General features: G+C 29.9%; 1 protein-coding gene across 1 annotated transcript in view; it reads left to right on the top strand.

Annotated features, from left to right (window-relative positions):
- LOC106473336 (REST corepressor 3-like) overlaps positions 1–16,890 on the top strand; it is a 20,414-nt gene extending 3,524 nt beyond the window's left edge. Inside the window, exons 3-12 of the mRNA XM_022401789.1 lie at positions 1,854–1,928; positions 4,291–4,343; positions 5,901–6,062; positions 8,404–8,525; positions 8,722–8,788; positions 13,183–13,286; positions 13,798–14,008; positions 14,572–14,649; positions 14,951–15,008; positions 16,602–16,890. Coding sequence (XP_022257497.1) covers positions 1,854–1,928; positions 4,291–4,343; positions 5,901–6,062; positions 8,404–8,525; positions 8,722–8,788; positions 13,183–13,286; positions 13,798–14,008; positions 14,572–14,649; positions 14,951–15,008; positions 16,602–16,606 — 935 coding nt within the window. The 3' untranslated portion in view covers positions 16,607–16,890. The remainder of the gene's footprint in view (positions 1–1,853; positions 1,929–4,290; positions 4,344–5,900; positions 6,063–8,403; positions 8,526–8,721; positions 8,789–13,182; positions 13,287–13,797; positions 14,009–14,571; positions 14,650–14,950; positions 15,009–16,601) is intronic.
- The last annotated feature ends 639 nt before the right edge of the window (positions 16,891–17,529 follow it).

Below are 17,529 nucleotides of genomic sequence, written 5' to 3'. Positions count from 1 at the left end.
GAACAACCTTAAGGAAAGGGATCTTTGTGTAATAGTTGATCAGTCTTTTAAGTCATCCAAGCAATGTGCTGTTGCTAGTGGCAGGGAAAATAGGATTTCTGGTTGTATCTACAGAAATATTAAATACAAGCATAAATAGGTTATAATTTCATTGTATAAGTCAGTGGTTAGGCCACATTTGGAGTGTTGTGTTAATTTTGGGGTTCCTTACCTTAGGAGGGCTACTAGAATGATACCTGAGATGGAAAATTTGTGATACGAGAACAGGTTAAGATCTCTCAAATTGTTGTCTTTTAAAAAATAGAAAAATTAGAATGAATGTGATTGAGGTGTTGATGCAGCATCGTTTTTCATACATAATGGTGAGAATGGAGACAGAAATATGTATTTTGGCAGGATAGGAGTCATCTTCAGCTAAGACAGTTTTATTTTTAGTAAAAGGCTGATTGGTCTTTAAAATAAGTTGCCTTCAGATGTAGTGGATTTATAAAGGAAGTTTAAGAGAAGGCTTGATAAATATTTAAATGATAATGCTGACTTTGAGTGTTTTATTTGTATTTTCAAGTTTAGTGAATGAGATGGTTAGATAGTCCAACAGGTTCCTTGTCCATAAATTTGCTACATATATGTACATCAAATACTTCAGTAGGCTTGCACCCTTGGTTTTAATTTATTTTTGTAGTAATAGAGCTGGACAGTAATTTGAATGTTTTAACTGATTAATTGTTGGGCTCATTAATTTATTACATTCAACTTATTGATAGTTTTTATGTGAAACTTGAATAGTTGGAATAATCAAAAATAGTCAAAGTTCTAACACTAATTTTCTTTTGTTAATTATTTTTGTGAATTGTGACGCTGATCAATTAATGTGTACAACCATGAACTAATGAGAAATCATGGTGAAGATATATCAATTACCTAAATAGTTGGAATAATCAAAAACAGTAATATTCAACAACAATAATAATTTTTATTGATTATTTTTTGTCATTAATCAATTTAATCCTAATTTCAGTTACTCTACTTGACATTAATCAGCAGTAATTAATACTCATATGTAATTGAGTTAATTGCCCAGCTCTATCTAAGAATCATGTATTCAAAGTGTTCTATTAATACTGATGTATTTAAATTGTTGTATTTCTGTTACATATATAAATAATATATATATACACACACACTAAATTATCATATTTACATGAATGTGATACAATTTCTACTGAATTTTATTTTTGAATACTAGTGCCAAAATTTAGTTGACAAAATCCTTCCTTCTTCAATGTATTTTGTCATACTCTTCATTAATATACAGTTTTCACTTTGTGTTACCAAGAGGTAAGAAATACCATGGATTTAATTTCTGTATCTTAAAGAAGCCATGGGCACAATCCTATTGAAGTGATTAAACAACTAAGAATTTATTCAATGGCCCCCAAATCAATTTGAAATTCTCACAAAAAAGAAAAAAAGTTAGGCCTAAAAGTTAACTGGCTGGGCTTGCATTTATAGAAATTGTGATTTTGTAATAACATTGTTTAGTATTTATTTACATTATAACAAAAAAAAAAAATGTCACACTCACGTCAATAAATATAAAATGGATACATCCTTGTCACAAGAAAGTAATAAACTGATTTATGTTTTCCATTACTTATTTTTGCCTATTAATTGTATACCAATATTTAATTATTTACTTTTATTAAATTTACAGTCAGTTATGGATAATTCCCAAAATACATACAAATCTCCATATTATTTTTCATTTGCTCATTTTTTTTTTAAGATCTAGCTTGATAGACATTTATATTAAAGATGTTAAGTGTTAATGTTTACCCTGTCTACTGTGTTAGGCCCATGTCCTGAATTTGTTCCAGAGCGAGCCCTTTTGGTTTGGTCCCCTTGTCCAGAAATACCTGATAACAAATGTAAGTTGTTTAATTTTTTTAATATATTTTTTCTTAAAGAATGAAAAGTGGAATTCAAATCAGGAGTTTAGGATATCACATCATTTTATTTTTTGTTTATACAGGGGCAAAATTAAACTTGCTTATACAGATGTTTGGTCTCTAGTAACTATATTCTCTTTTTGTTAGGTAATTGTTCTATGATTCAGTTTTGTGGTTATAGAATATAGACCCATGGAATTGCTAATTTTATGTGTAAAATATAATCTATTAAAACTACTAGAATTATTAGTTTTAAGGTAAACATAGGATTCATTTAATGTCATCTAGATACATAAATATGCTCAACAACAGGTTCACTAAACAATTGAAACTAGCATAAAAAATACAAACTCATAAACTGTATTGTTAATAATTTATGAATTTTTTGAAATGAGATTTAATTATGTTGGGCATTAATAAATTTTTTGTTAGTTGTATGTAGTTTTAATTATAAAAATCCTTGGTATATCTATTCAACAGATCTATTGTATAGTTTGCTTTATTGCTTTTTTTTGGGGGGGGACTACTGGATGAAATAGTTGGAATTTTGAGATTAACTTTTTTTTTACATTTTATGTTGCTTCTGCAAAGTAAATATTTTATTTTTTATGTGATATTTACATGGACTTTCAGCTTTGAAAATTCAAAAAGCTTTCCTTGTGATGTTTTTTAAAGAAACAATTAAAATGCTTACCTTTGTTGTAGGTTTCAGTTACTGTTTTTGTGTCTTCCTACGTATTCTTGTAAAAACTTTCCTATAAAGTTTTTATGTTACAAAACCTCTAATTTTATCTCTGTTTTTATTTGAAAAAACATCACACATAGTTTAACTATGTTTAAGAACACTGGCATCTAATGACAATAACTTCTTTTGTTTTTTAGCTTCTTAGTCAGAAGGTTTTGTTTAAACCTTTTTTATATTATTTTCTTTCTTAAATTTATTTTTGTTCATTTTCATCAAACAGAAAACTTGTCTGCAAAATGCACCTCACTAAATCTACCTCATTTTTGTTCCATTAAAAACATTTATTTTCATATCATACTGCAACATTCAGATTAAGTACGAAATAATAAAGGAAGCTTAAAAAAATGAAGACTGTAATCGTGATAGACATTGTTCACAAACATTTTTTCTACTACAGCATATCACTAAGCTAAGCTTTTATCACTCTGTTCCAATCTCTATACGAACCTCCTGAACTGGAAGCCATATTGGCTTATACAGTTGGCAAGAATAGAAAATGAGCTTTTATTACATGTTTAGATCACTAGCCTATGATTTCTCAAAGCTGCTTTACACCATGACAGCCAATGGTGAGAAACAGTGATAGATTAAAATCAATAAAACTACATTTATATTAAAGTTCCAAGGTTCAAATTAGTGCTGTTTTGTTCAAAATTATTCTGACTTTCCCTCTATAAGGCTATGAGTGTTATTTTATGCTCAGAACATTTTTTTAAAGAAATTCACATATAATAAAGTTTTTGTTCAGAGCAAGCTGAAATAAACCCAAAATCAAAATGTGCAATTTATTTAAATTTCTGTGTATAATATTATTTAAGTAAAATTTTTTTATTAAATAAATGGCTACTTTGAAGTTATTTTTAACTCTTTGTTTGTGGCTTGTGTAAAGCTGCCTATCACCCCATGCACGAAGATTTGCAATTTTTTGCGGCGGGCTATTCAAAATGTTGTGCACAAAATGATTGCATCATATGATGTCAACCATATTTGAAGGGTTAATGTGTGAAAGAATGAATACAGGTTTATTTTCTATAATCTTTTTATTCAGTGAAGTTATGGAACTTGAGTAGTCTGAAATTAGGATCTAAGTAAAATTAAACTTTAGTAAATATTTGTATTGTATTATGCAAGCAGATGTATAATACTTGATCTTGTCTTACTTTTCCAAATAATCAACAAGTTTTCTTTTTGGATAAGTATATGATTAACCTGTCAATTCTAAAATACAGTAAAGTTGAACCTAACAGTATGTAAAACTAAGATCTCTCTTTAAATTATGTGTACAGACATATTACCTTGTATTAAATGATACATGCTCTTCAAAAAGAAAACTTTTTTTTTAGATACATTTGTGTGCATTTTATAAGGATGTTTTGATTTCAGATTTCTAGTTCATACTTTTATTATTTGAGCTAGTAAACGAAAAACAACTTCCTGAAGGAATATTATATTACTGTGAAAGAATGATAAAAATGGTACTTGTGGCAGTTAAGAAAAAAAATCATTATTCATTATATAGTTAAATTTTCTGACTGGTGAACTGTGTAAATATTTCCAGGTTTAAAAAAATTAAAATAAATTATTTTTCATTTTTAGTGGATGAGTATATTATATTGGCAAAAGAAAAGTATGGATACAATGCAGAACAAGTAAGTATTTTTATGCTAAGTAACTGATAATAGCTATATGATTGTTAACCCTATATGTATGGCTGGGTCAAAGTATGCATGTCACAACTTTTTACAGAGTTAAATTTAAAAATTAATTAAACAAATTTATTATTATTGTAAGTCAATAAACCTGGCATCACGACATGCTTTATAATTCAAGTTTTTATATTATCTAAGTTTTCATTTCTTAATTTCAAAAGGAAATGTTTAAAAATTTTCAGTCATCTGGGCCGTGTGATACTTCTTCAGTCCAAATTCTCCACTTCAGATATTTTAACTTTGATAATAGGCTTCAACACTTTACAAACAATTAGGAACACAAGCTATACATAAAAACAAACAAGAATATTAAATCCGAACCTCCTAACTTCTTGATTTACTGAGATATCAATAATTTTGTCAAACCAATCAGAGAATCCCTTCCCATCTTTCTGTCTTTTAAGATAGTTATCTAATCAGATTTACATGTTAGATAGACATGTTTATAACCAATGAAAAGTACAGGTTATCCTCTACATAATTCTTTACAAGTTGTCCATTACTTTCCACCATTGAGTGATAGTCAGTGGAAATGATTCATTATGGTGATCATATTCTAGTAATTTGAGCTTTATGAATTTTTTAACCTATTTATAGCTTACTTAGAAAGCCAAATAAATTTTAGTAGTTTTGGGACATTTCATTCTCGTGACTAATATATATTTTTTGTGTTCTAAAATGCATATCTGAAAGCTATATGTTTTTTTTTTACAACCAATTTAGTGAGCAAAAACTGAGACTTAGGTATTTATGTCTGCAAGTGTAGAGATCATGTGTGCTGAACATTTTGTTTACAAGAAACAGCTAATGGGTTGTCACTGTGATTTATTACTTCTGTTGGTACACAGTCTGAAAATAAAAGCATAAATTTAAAATAAAACAGTTGTTCAAAGGTTAACAGTTGAAACTGTGAAGATAAGTAATTTGAAAATTTTAAAACAATTATGTATTAAAAAAATATATTATTTGTTTTATCTTATATTTTTCAACATTTCACAGTACATTGAAAATTTTACCACAGTTAGTTAAGTAGAGAAATTAAGAGATAAGATATAAAGTTTTAGTAAAAGAAAATTTTTGACATTCATGGCTTTCTAACTGTGCGGCAAGAGCCATTACAAATTCATCCAAGCTAGTCGTTAACATTCCCACAGGAACGAATCTTGTACTGTGAGTGAAATTGACTTCTAACTGTTCAGAATATAACAGGTGGGTGTGGCAGGAGGGGTCTGATTTTCTATTCACTAGGTCTTTAACCAAACAAAATTGGAGGCTAAAAAAAATTATAGTTTGTTTGAGCAAAATGTAGTTTAATAAAATTTTAAATGCAAGACACTAAAACCTTGTGTCATGTGCAGTAAAGGGTACCCGGGGCAATAAGGTTAAATAAGGAAACTGTAATATTTTTATTTCATAATATTAAAATGTAGTTTTAAAACATGCAACATTTTAAAATCAAATTGTTTTTTAATTCATTAAGCTAACTTTTTGTTTTAGGCTCTTGGTATGCTTTACTGGCATAAATATGACTTAGAAAAAGCCCTGGCTGATCTTCCCAATTTTACCCCATTTCCTGATGAATGGACAGTTGAAGATAAGGTTCTTTTTGAGCAAGCATTCCAGTTTCATGGTAAAAGCTTTCACAAAATTCGTCAAATGGTAAGAAGAGAAAACTAACAAATGAAACTAAAACTGTATTATACAATTAAAACTTGTAAACTTTGATGCATGTGGAAAAGGACCGTGGAAGTGATTTCATCTTATGTCTTTCTTACTGTAAAATATGCAATGGAGAACATCTTTAATGTTATGTTTATTAAGGTGCATTAAATGATAATGATATTGCATTGCAGTATCCAATATTGCTCAAAATTCAACCTTAGGTAGTAATATTTAGATATTTGACATCATGAATAGTTTGATTTTGCATGTTTTAGGGTAACATTGGTATTAGGATAATTGTATTAATATTAACTTCTGTGTTCATTTAAAGAAAATAAGATTTCTTTTGTTTTCTAGAACTTTACAAATTATTATTGTTTTGCTCTATAGTATGTTCTTAATTCTTATAGCTAGAGTTTATTTTTATGTGAAATTAATATTGGGAGTAACATTTTCCTTTAATTTAAATTAAATTTTAAAAGTTTCCCATTTGAACAATGACAGATGCTTTTTTTAGGGAGCAGTCTGAAATAAGACAACCACAACAGACTTCCTATTTTATTCATGATTAACAGGGTCTCCTCTTTTTTTACCTATTTGGCAGTTTGAAATACAGATAGTTACAACAAATCTCCCACTTTATTAAGAATTAATAGATCCTCTTGACATACTGGTATTAGAGAGTTGACAGTCTCTAACTGCTATACAGGTTTAATCTTGAAATATTACTAAGTGCATATAATTGCATATGAGTTACTCAGTTGGTAGTAGTGTCTGTGGAAACGAATTAGTATTTTTTCAGATATGTAACATCACAGTAAAGAAGTGCTGTGTGAATCATTTTAAAGATGCACAACTGAATTTTTAGAGACTTTTACTTGTCAAAAGCTTCCATTATTGTTTCTGTATCAGTGGTAAACTTTTCTTTCACTGATTTCCAAAAGCAAGTGAAGTAGTTGATTTATTTGTATATAGCATGAACTATTTCAAGTTTGTAAGTACAGTTAGGCCTGCTTTCATAAGTTTCTGAAACTAGATATGCTGTTTGAATGAACTCATCAAATAGGTACAGTTTTTCTACCTGTACATTCATAGTTCAGCATATCTTAGGTAGTGCTGTGAGCAACTGTTGCTTATTTGCTTATAGAATAATGGGAATCAGCTATACAAAATACAATATATATACGTGGAAGAATAACATTTGCAAACTCTGACATAATGATGGTTAATAATATGTTAGTTTAAAGCCACAGGTTAGTAAAGTATTGTTCATTTGAGGCATTATGGGATATGTTTTGAAATGATTTCTTGCAGTTTTAGGCATCAAGTACTGAAGAATGTGGGTTGTTGAATAAGTTCTTAGTTGTTTAATCACTTCAGTAGGCTCGTGTTCCTGGCTTTAATGTAAAGTATAAGTAAGTGGTGTACAAGAAACAATCATTGCCGAGGGAAAATTATAATAAAAAGATGCATTTTAGTTGTTAGATCCAGCATAATATCGATACTGATGCTGAACTATCAGTTAGCTATATTGGAAGAGTAATAACTTTATACAAGTTACTGAGACAGCTAATCACAGTGGAAATTTAGCAATAAGCCAAAATAAGTGTAAACATTACTGCATCATTGCAAACATATGGGAATAAATTTAATAAAAATTTTAACATTTTAAAATAGTGGATAATAATATATTACATTGCATTTTTTTATACACGTGCTCTGGGGCCCGGGGTCTTCATGTTCGTATAGTTTATTTTAATGTGATTGTAGCATTAAAGCAGTTTATAAGTGTACTTTTGCTCATACATATAATAAGAAGTAACTCCTTTTGATGGTGAAATATGTAAAACCAAGTAAAGCCCATCCCATGATAGTATGTGTATATATGGATTTCTTTACATGGCATTACTAATCTTAGACATCATGAAAGGGAGAAGTTCTTCCTTAGACTGGCTAATGCATTTTATGTTAAGTGGAATTTGTTTGTTGTTAGGTGTGCTTAAGTATTAAACAGAGAAATTATGTATCAACTGACCCTCTGTAAGGAGTTTTTATGGGGTTGTTTAAGAAAATCATTTATATGACTATGCATTACACAGTAGGTTTCTTCAACAAGTTTTGGTTTTCAGTTTCAACTCTGTGCATTATCATTTTAACCTACTCTTACACTTTCAATGATTAAATATTAGCAGCTGTTTTGACTTTTTTCCTGTAACTAAGTAATGTAGTATTTATGAAATAATTTCAGAATTGTTTGTAATCATTTTTAGGTTACTAAATATTTTTGCTTTCAGTTGTCATGAACCTTTTTAATATATTGTATTGTTATATATGGTAGTTGCCAGACAAGTCTATATCAAGTTTAGTGAAATATTATTATTCTTGGAAGAAGACAAGAACCAGAACCAGTCTAATGGACCGACAGGCTCGAAAAATGTCAGGTCACCAGAATGAAAATAGGTAATGAAAAAGTATTCCAGTTCTATATGCAAGTTTACAAACCTTGTTAAATTAAACTTTTGTAAGATATTGAATGTAGCTAATGATGATTTGTTTTTCATAATGTGTAAAACATTCAAACCATCAGTAATTAATAATATAACTTGATACAACTCATTTGGAAATCATTGTTTATCAAAAACAATTTATTTATCAGTAGTGATGCAGGGTCAGAAGCAGTCTCTGAAAATGACAGTGATATGGAGACAGAAAATGGAGAAGGGGTAAATAGTGGCATTTGTTACAAAATATTTTCCTTCTTTTTTTTTCTTTTTTTTTTTCTTAAAGAAATGTTTGTTTGGACCATAACAAAACAATCAGGAAAAGAAATAGAACATAAAAGTATGTCCTCATGGTTATTTTATTTGAAAGTGGTTTTTGAGAAACTTAAAAGTATAATAGTTTTGAGATTATTTGACTTTTGTTAATTACAATTTTGAGGTTATTGATTTTTTGATAATAACAACTCTCAATAGCAAAATTTTAAGATGGATTATATTTTTAAAAATGGCAAAAGCAAACTAAGTCCAAGGTAGACATTTTAGAGTGTATTGAACATGTTCACTGTGCAACCTTGATTATTAAAAGTGATAGTTATTTAAGACAAGAATCTTTCACTTTCCTACATATGATTGTTTATTTTATTAAACCTGGTATGATAAAATTAATTAATTTTACTTTACTGTATAACTGAATAATTAAAGTGGAATCTAAAAGTTATTACTTTTTCTTTCCCATAAAGTAGTTCCATGTTATTCAGTGTTCTTGCTAAACCAGAAAACATGGAACATATTGAATACACAGCAAGTAACAAAACCATTCTGTAATCAGTGTGTATGTTGCACTTTTGAGCACATTATCTAGGTGAATGATAGAAGCATTAAATAGGACTTTGTTGGGAATGTTTCATTATACAATTTTTATTTTCTAAAAATATTTTGTATGACTTTTGGGCAGTAAATTGATACAGAAAAAGTTAAACACAGAGATAATGAATTTGATACATAAACATTTTATTGAATATTTTGTACTTATATTGAAGGGAAAAGTGTAAAGCTGGATAAGTGGAAGTAAAGCAAGTTTTTGTACCATATTTGAAAAGTACACATGCAACCTTTTTTTCAGTTGACATTTGACAAATACACACACAACACATTTTTTGCAGTTGACATGTGAAAACTACTCATGCAACCATTTGACATATTTGAAAAGTACACACACAACACATTTTTTGCAGTTGACATGTGAGAACTACTCATGCAACCATTTGACATATTTGAAAAGTACACACACAACACATTTTTTGCAGTTGACATGTGAGAACTACTCATGCAACCATTTGACATATTTGAAAAGTACATATGCAACACAGTTGTTGCAGTTGACATATTTGAAAAGTACTCATGAAACACATTTTTTTGCGTTTGAAACAAGTGAGGTAGTATAAACTAATTTTTAACTCTCTCATGTAATACCCAATATTATTAGGATTTCCATATTTTGTGGAATTATCTTCTAGGTAGTAAATATCACTGTATTCCAAAAGGTTTTTTCCCATTTCATACAAAAGGACACACATGTGTAAGACAGCATTATTTCTTTCTTTCTTCAGAGAGATTTGCCAAGCCTCGGTGTTTTTTATAAAACTTGGTTGAATTGTTTTTTTATGTAATCAGCCCATTGTACATAGCTGAGAGGAAACAGATATGAATTACTACATTTGAATCAAGTTAGCTTTTCCTCTTCTTTCCCAGGACTTTAACATTTTGCAGTAGCTGTGTGGTTATTGTGTTTATTTTGCCCATTTTATGTTGTAATGGGTTTTCACCAGACATTTGTGTTTACTAAAAGTGAATCGGTGTTAGATTGTTCTTTTAGTGTTTTTACACTATCCTAAAAAATACATATATTCAACAGACATTACCTTCTTCTGTAGTGCTACTGTTGAGAATTAGATTTTTCTTTCTTGAAATTTTTAACTTGATAAAATTTGATTACACAATACTGTTTTAAGGGTAGCCAATCAGTTTGGCAACATATTTTTGTTTTTTGTTACTAAGATTCCTGAAGTGCTATTGTGCAAACAAGTTTTTGCTTATTTTTCTGCCCCCCGGTGGCACAGCAGTATATATCTGTGGACTTATATTAGAAACCGGGTTTCGATACCTGTTGTGGGCAAAGCACAGATTGCCCACTATGGGTGGCTTTATGCTTAACTACAAACAGACTTATTTGTTTGTTGTTTATATTTGGTTTTCTAGTAAATTAGTATTATAAATGCAACATTTAAATTTGATCTGATAGTTTTGTGACAATGTGAGACAGGAGCAATTTGGCATGTTCTAACCAGTTAGGTATTTACCTGATTATTGGAACTTAAGTTATGTTTAAAGTTTACCGTACTCATATTTTTACATGTAAAGAAGTTTTTACTTTTCTGTAACATATAGTGTTTTGCAATGCAATGTTTACTGGGCACACAGTTTTTCATTTCTGTAGTAATTACTGTCATGTTTTTACCATGTTACAAACTTCTCAGGAGTCACAAGTTAGGGATATGTACTAATTACTGTCATGTTTTTACCATGTTACAAACTTCTCAGGAGACACAAGTTAGGGATATGTCCAGTAGAAGTAGGCAAAATAGTTTTTTTTAACAATATCCATTTCCACTTGTCTTTTTTTTTATTCATATATTTACAATCTTTGTATGAAATAACATTTTAATAAAACACCACAGACTAAAGCACCGTGCTTTTGTGGAAAGACTAGGTGTTTTCTTGCAGGGTGAAATTTTGCTTAATTTGAAAAGTCAGAAATATTTTCGCACAGTTCTACCTATATGCAGTGCACAAATCCTAGGTCTCAAGCTAAACTTCCTATTTCTATAACTTACTTAGTTTGAGCAGTAGGAAATGATATCATACGCTTAGTATCATCCAGTTAGTGATGTGGTCATAAAGTATCATTGTATTTCCCTGTCGTTAATCAAGGTTAATGAGGGAAATGTTATGTGTTAGCCACATTAATCTAGGTTTGTAATTTGATGATTTTGTATTAAAGTTTTCTCCTCTTCCATTACTTTATGTATATAGCAAATTAATAGACTCATAACATTCTCAGAGGAAGTACAAGGACCCAAGTCTCTACAGATAAGTTTGTGTGAGTAATAGTGGCAAGAAAGGATCAGAGGATATAAAAAATACAAATCAAATGAAACAGTTCACATTTATGTAATTCATACATGCTCAATAGGTTTCTGACAACCTTAAATAATAGACAATCAGGTAGGTATTTCCAACTGCTAACCATAATTCAGTCATCTAAAATAACAGACAAGATCATTTAATTTGGGTGCTTTTCGTTTGAAGGAAATTTGGGCACCCTTTTGGCAAATATAAGCATTAAAGGACAACAAGGGCCTTTTGGTCCATCTTGGCCATCCCATCCACAAAATTAAACTAAATGCTAAAAAATTCAAAGATAGCTTTTATCATTCAAATATTTATAACTCTTTCCTTTAAATTAACTGCATTAACCCATTCCAAAAAGCTAACCACCCTGTTAGAAAAATAAAGCTGTCTTAGCTGAAGATGACTTTTACCTTGCCAAAATTAATATTTTTATCCTCTAGTCTTCATTTTCACAATTAAATACCATAAAAAATTATACATGAACACTATCAGTTAACTTAACAATCTTAAATACCTCAATAAGGTCCTCCCTAACTCTTCTTCTTTCAAGAGAAAAAAAAGTTAAAAGGTCTTCATTTGTCCTTGTATGACAACCTTTTCATACCAGATATCAGCCCAAAACTGAACACATAACTCAAAATGTAGCCAAACCACTGATCTATACAATGACATTATAACCTCTTTAGACTTGTAATCAATATTTTTGTAGTTATAACCTAAACTCTTGTTTGCTCTGCTTGGATGACTTAAGAGACTGATCAACCAGAGCATCAAGATTTTTTCTTCCATAATACTTTTAAGGTTAATTCTTGTCTAAATTATTATGCTCACAATTCAAATTGTGATATCCCACATGCATTACCTTGCATTCAGTATAATTAAAAAACAATCTGCCATTTATTCACATAACTCACCAAATAATCCAAATCCATGTGTAAACAGCAGTATTCTTTTCACAGCCAGCAAAACTCAAAACATTAATGTTATTAACAAGTTTAAATAATCTATTGACTGTTTCTTCATCAATGAAATTAAAAAGAGCAAAGGTCCTAACGCTGAGCCATGAGGTTCCCCATATGTGACATTTATCCAGTTTGACTGAACTGCATTTATAACAACCCTCTGCTTTCTTCCATCTAGCCAACTTATCCCCCACACCTACAGAGATACCTTTTTAACAAGCCTTTTATGTGGCACCTTGTCAAATGCATTCTGAGAATTCAAGTACACTAAATCCAGCCAGGGAAGTTTGCCACAAAATATTTAAATGAAATCTTAAGTTTTGAATTACTGATGTGCAAGTGACTTTTCTGTTTGTGTATTAAATTTAATGAAATTCTAACCTTGTGAAAAAAATCACCTGTATAAAGAACTTTGTTGTTTTACTGTATGTCCATTTGTTTTTCATTCTTGTTTGGTTTCAGAAAGAGGAAAGTTCCAAGACTTGCTCAAACTGTGGAGCATATTACTCCCAGTTATTTCCTACTTCAAAAGGAATTTTATGCAATGGCTGTTATCAGTATTGGCGGTAATTACCTTTATGTTCTTTGCTCTGTATTTATGAAATAGTGTTTATAGTCTGCTTGTTTTCTTCTTTTTCTGTATTAGTATAATTTAGGAGGTGAGCCACAATGAGAATTATGTTTATCAAAAAGAACAGGTTTAAACATATACAAAAAATTTAACATAAATAATAATATTTTTTTATCAGCGAAGTAGTGTATTCTCTTTCTTTTAATGACAGCTTTTACCCTTATCTCCTTAAGTCAAATGTAATATAGGTACATATTCTCATGCACCCCTTAGATTTAAAATAAATATTCACATAGAGCTATAGCATTTCTATAACTTAGTGCATATATAATTTATCATGGTGATGTATATAACTCTTGAGAATGATGTCTATATGGTTTCTGTGTACCCGAGGTTCGGTGATGGCACGTCACATTTTCATATGTGCTGTGTTTTCCTCCTTCTTTAGTAATACATTTACATCTGCAGATGGTCTAATGACATTTTATTGTTCATGTTATCTGTAGTCGAACCGGGATGATGCGCAGTGCTGGTGGGCCAATGAAGAAGCACGAGTCCACCTCGGCCCGTCACAACCCAATGAGAAGTAAGAGAAAACCTCCCCGAGGCATGTATCTCAGTCATGAAGATTTGATATCTATAGCAACAGGACCACCCAATCAGGCTGAAAATAGTCTGAGGTCATTAGATTTGGAAATTGTTTCTTTAAAGAGACAGGTAAGTAAATGTACCTGCTGACTAATGTTCATTATGGTTTTGAAAGGAGGCCTTAAAATGCTCATGCTTTATGCCTGTGTAATAGAGAACTTACTGTTTAATGTGTACTTTTACCTTATAATATCTCAAATATGACTGATAATCCGGTTTCATACTGTTATGGAAAAAAAAATAGGTACACTGAGTTGTGGGTCTCATTTTACTATGATTGTAAAACCATTACTTGCAGTATATCTCCTCTTTTGTTATAGAACAATAAGAAAAAAAAAGTATATTGGTTCATTTATTTCTGACTATTTTTTTCTCTGTGGTAGAGTTTAATGTGAAAGAGCTTTCAGAAAGGCTGAGAGATGTGTTTGATGTGGGGTATATAACAGTTAACCCTAAATCTAGAAATATATTACAGTCATGGTTTTCTCTGTATAATAGATACCATGTGGTGATTACTTTTGCCACATTTTAATATTATATTTCCTTGAGTTTTAATGTTTTATATTTGGTTTTCATATGCCAATATCATGTTTATCTTACTGTGAGTAAGTTAAAATACAGTCATCTTGCAGGTCCAGAATAATAAACAGATGGTTAGCCAGTTAAAACACAAAATCTCTGCTGGGATCAATGGGTTTTTGACTAATGAGGTAAGTGGAACTGTCTAATTAACATAACTTGTATTAAGAAAAATTTCTGTTTGAAAGTATTTTTTGTGTGTTGATCAATAAACACTTGCCAGTTTTTGAAGTTGTTTTGTCTTTTAGTAATTAATTAAGTTTGATAATGCTTGTTGTAGTTTAATTATTATATTTTATTTGTATTATATAATTTTTATATATATTGAGCTGAAAGATATGTTTGTATTAGGATAGGATATTGATAACAGATATAATTGTATAATTTTAATGCTTAGGATTTCTGTCCAATCAAAGTTTGTTCTCCTTGTAGGCTGGAAATCGAATAAATGCTCGATGGACACACGAGGAACTTTTATTGGCTGTTCAAGGTAGAGTGTCAGGAGAGTTTAAAATAGCTTAGAAAATTGATAGTCATGCAACAATACAAAGAATTATTATATTCAAATTTTATTGTAATTAGATAATAATATTGGTTAACATTTAAAATTAACTTTTCATATTTTTGTTAATTATGTGTATTTCCTAAAGGAGATCCCCATAAACATCTGTGTCATGGTTCAAAATACACTCCTTTGACCATTAGTGTTATTATGTTTTAATGCATTTTGCACTGTTCAAAATCTATTCTATTGTCTTGTCATAGGTGAGAATATTCTTTCTAATTTTGTCACATAACATCTCCTACAGAAAACTCTTTATATAAGTAAAATATATTTAAAGAATACTGCAAGTTATATCTGTGTATATTAAATGCTACATATTAAAGTAGGATCTCAAGTTCCATGAAAAAATGTACTATTACATAGTTCACACAGACCTGGACAACTACTTAAATTTTATGGGACACTTGAATTTTGCTTTAAAAATAAAAATGTTCTACATTTTAATTTTATTCCAATGGGTTTTACTTTTTTCAGTAAAAATTGATCTTTAACAAAGTTTCATAGCCAGGATTAGTTTACAGTGGTGCATGGTTACGAAATACACTGCTTCTGGTTTACTGTGGGCAGAATGCTCCTTAACTTTTGACAGAAAGAGCCCAAGTGATTATGAAGAGGTCCAAATGGCCACTTTACAGGTCCAGGGTAGCACCCTAGTTGGGAGGTAAAAAACTCCACCAAAAATTGTTTTAATCCATATTTAAGGGTAAAGAAAACCTCTCCTGACATATTTTAGTTTGAAATATCTTGAAATAATAAAAAATTAATCAAACCAAAAAAAAGTCAAGGATATTATCAAAACCTAAATGAAGCTTATAGAAAAGATTTATCAAGTTAGAAATTGTAATATGCCTGGGTTTCTCCAAAAGCTGCAGCCTGTTTATCATAGAAATTTCTAAATAAAATTACGCACTGCCTTCCTTAAAATTTTTCATTGCCATTAATTCTTCACTGTCATAAATTCCAAACATCTATCTGCTTGAGCTACACAATCACAAAATTAAAACTAAAGAATTACAATTTTCTACAAATAAACAACAGCAGTTGGAGATGTTTTCAGATTAAAAAGTCTTTCGTACTCTATATAAGTCTTTCATATACTGCATAATCTGATCTTTGCACCCTTTTATTTATTGGTGAGACAGGTTGAAAAGTTACTGAGAGACTTTGTGAACACAGAAAACATATTATTTATGATAATACTAATGAGCAAATCTCCTGACATTTTCCTGATGGCAAACATAATTTTCCACATCTCAGATTAGTTGTCTGCTAAAGTTGAATCTTTCTCATGTGAATGTGAGGAATAGTGCCTTAGTTATTTTCTTAGAATCCTTTTATTTAACATTTTACTGTGACCTAACTTTTACACCCACACCTTACATTCTCTTTTTTTATGTACCTGTTAAAAAGAAATTTACTGTATTTTCTTCCCCTTATTTCAACTTACCTTGTTGTACTTTTTTCATTCACGAACATTTTTTAATTAATTTATTGTGTATCATTTATCTGGATTTATAGCCTGAAAATAAAGCTACTGGTGCATCATAAAGGTTAGTTTTGTGTAATTTTCATTAATGTTTTAAAGCAAGATATGAGACAATTTCAATAAAAATATTCCTTGAATTAACAAGTCCTTGAAAAGAAATTGCCGGGTTTGTGTGAATCATGTATTAGATTTTAGATATTTTTAGAATATTTTCCACCACATGTTCTATTTTATCTGATATTTCTCTAGAGATACTTAAGAAAAAAAACAACAAGAGTTGTATATGCTTTTGTGCATTGATTAGTTTTATTTTTGGAATATTTGTACAAGGAGTTAGAAAGTATGGAAAAGATTTCAAGGCCATAGCTGAAGTTATAGGAAACAAGAATGAGATTCATGTACGCAACTTCTTTGTTAACTATCGTCGTAGATACAATCTAGATGCTGTGATTCAAGAATATGAAGCTGAACATGGAATCACTAGTGGTGATCAAGACAAAGATGAAAAGGTGTTTGATTTATTCTTGTGTATATTAACTATTTCATTTCTATGTGAGCCACGTTGGCGTATCTATTTAAAGTACCACCTGTAAAATGATTTATCTGATAAGTTTTAAAAAACTATTACACCATTCTAAAAACTAGTGACAATGAAGTTTTGTTTCTTTCTTTCCTTTCTGTACATTTTCAACTAAGTATTTCAGTAAACAACTACTTACTGAAACTTCATGTGAGCATAAGAATGGCTTATAATCATAAAGTCCAGACTGCTTTTCGTATTTTTTTTTTAATTTATATAAAGTGTTTTTGATCTACTTTAGAAGCCTGTCATACCTGTTAGAAGTAACAAAAAAAGGCAAGAAAAAATTTCTGTAAACTACACCTGATAAGGACGGTTTTTAAAGAAAGGCTGGCTGTGTCCTGTATACTTAAGATCATTAGATATGTACGTTATATATT

This window comes from Limulus polyphemus, unplaced genomic scaffold (genome assembly GCF_000517525.1).
Source record: "Limulus polyphemus unplaced genomic scaffold, Limulus_polyphemus-2.1.2 Scaffold6093, whole genome shotgun sequence".
NCBI classification, from domain to species: domain Eukaryota; kingdom Metazoa; phylum Arthropoda; class Merostomata; order Xiphosura; family Limulidae; genus Limulus; species Limulus polyphemus.
Note: the sequence above shows the minus strand (reverse complement) of the source record. Positions and strands in the feature narration are given on the sequence as shown.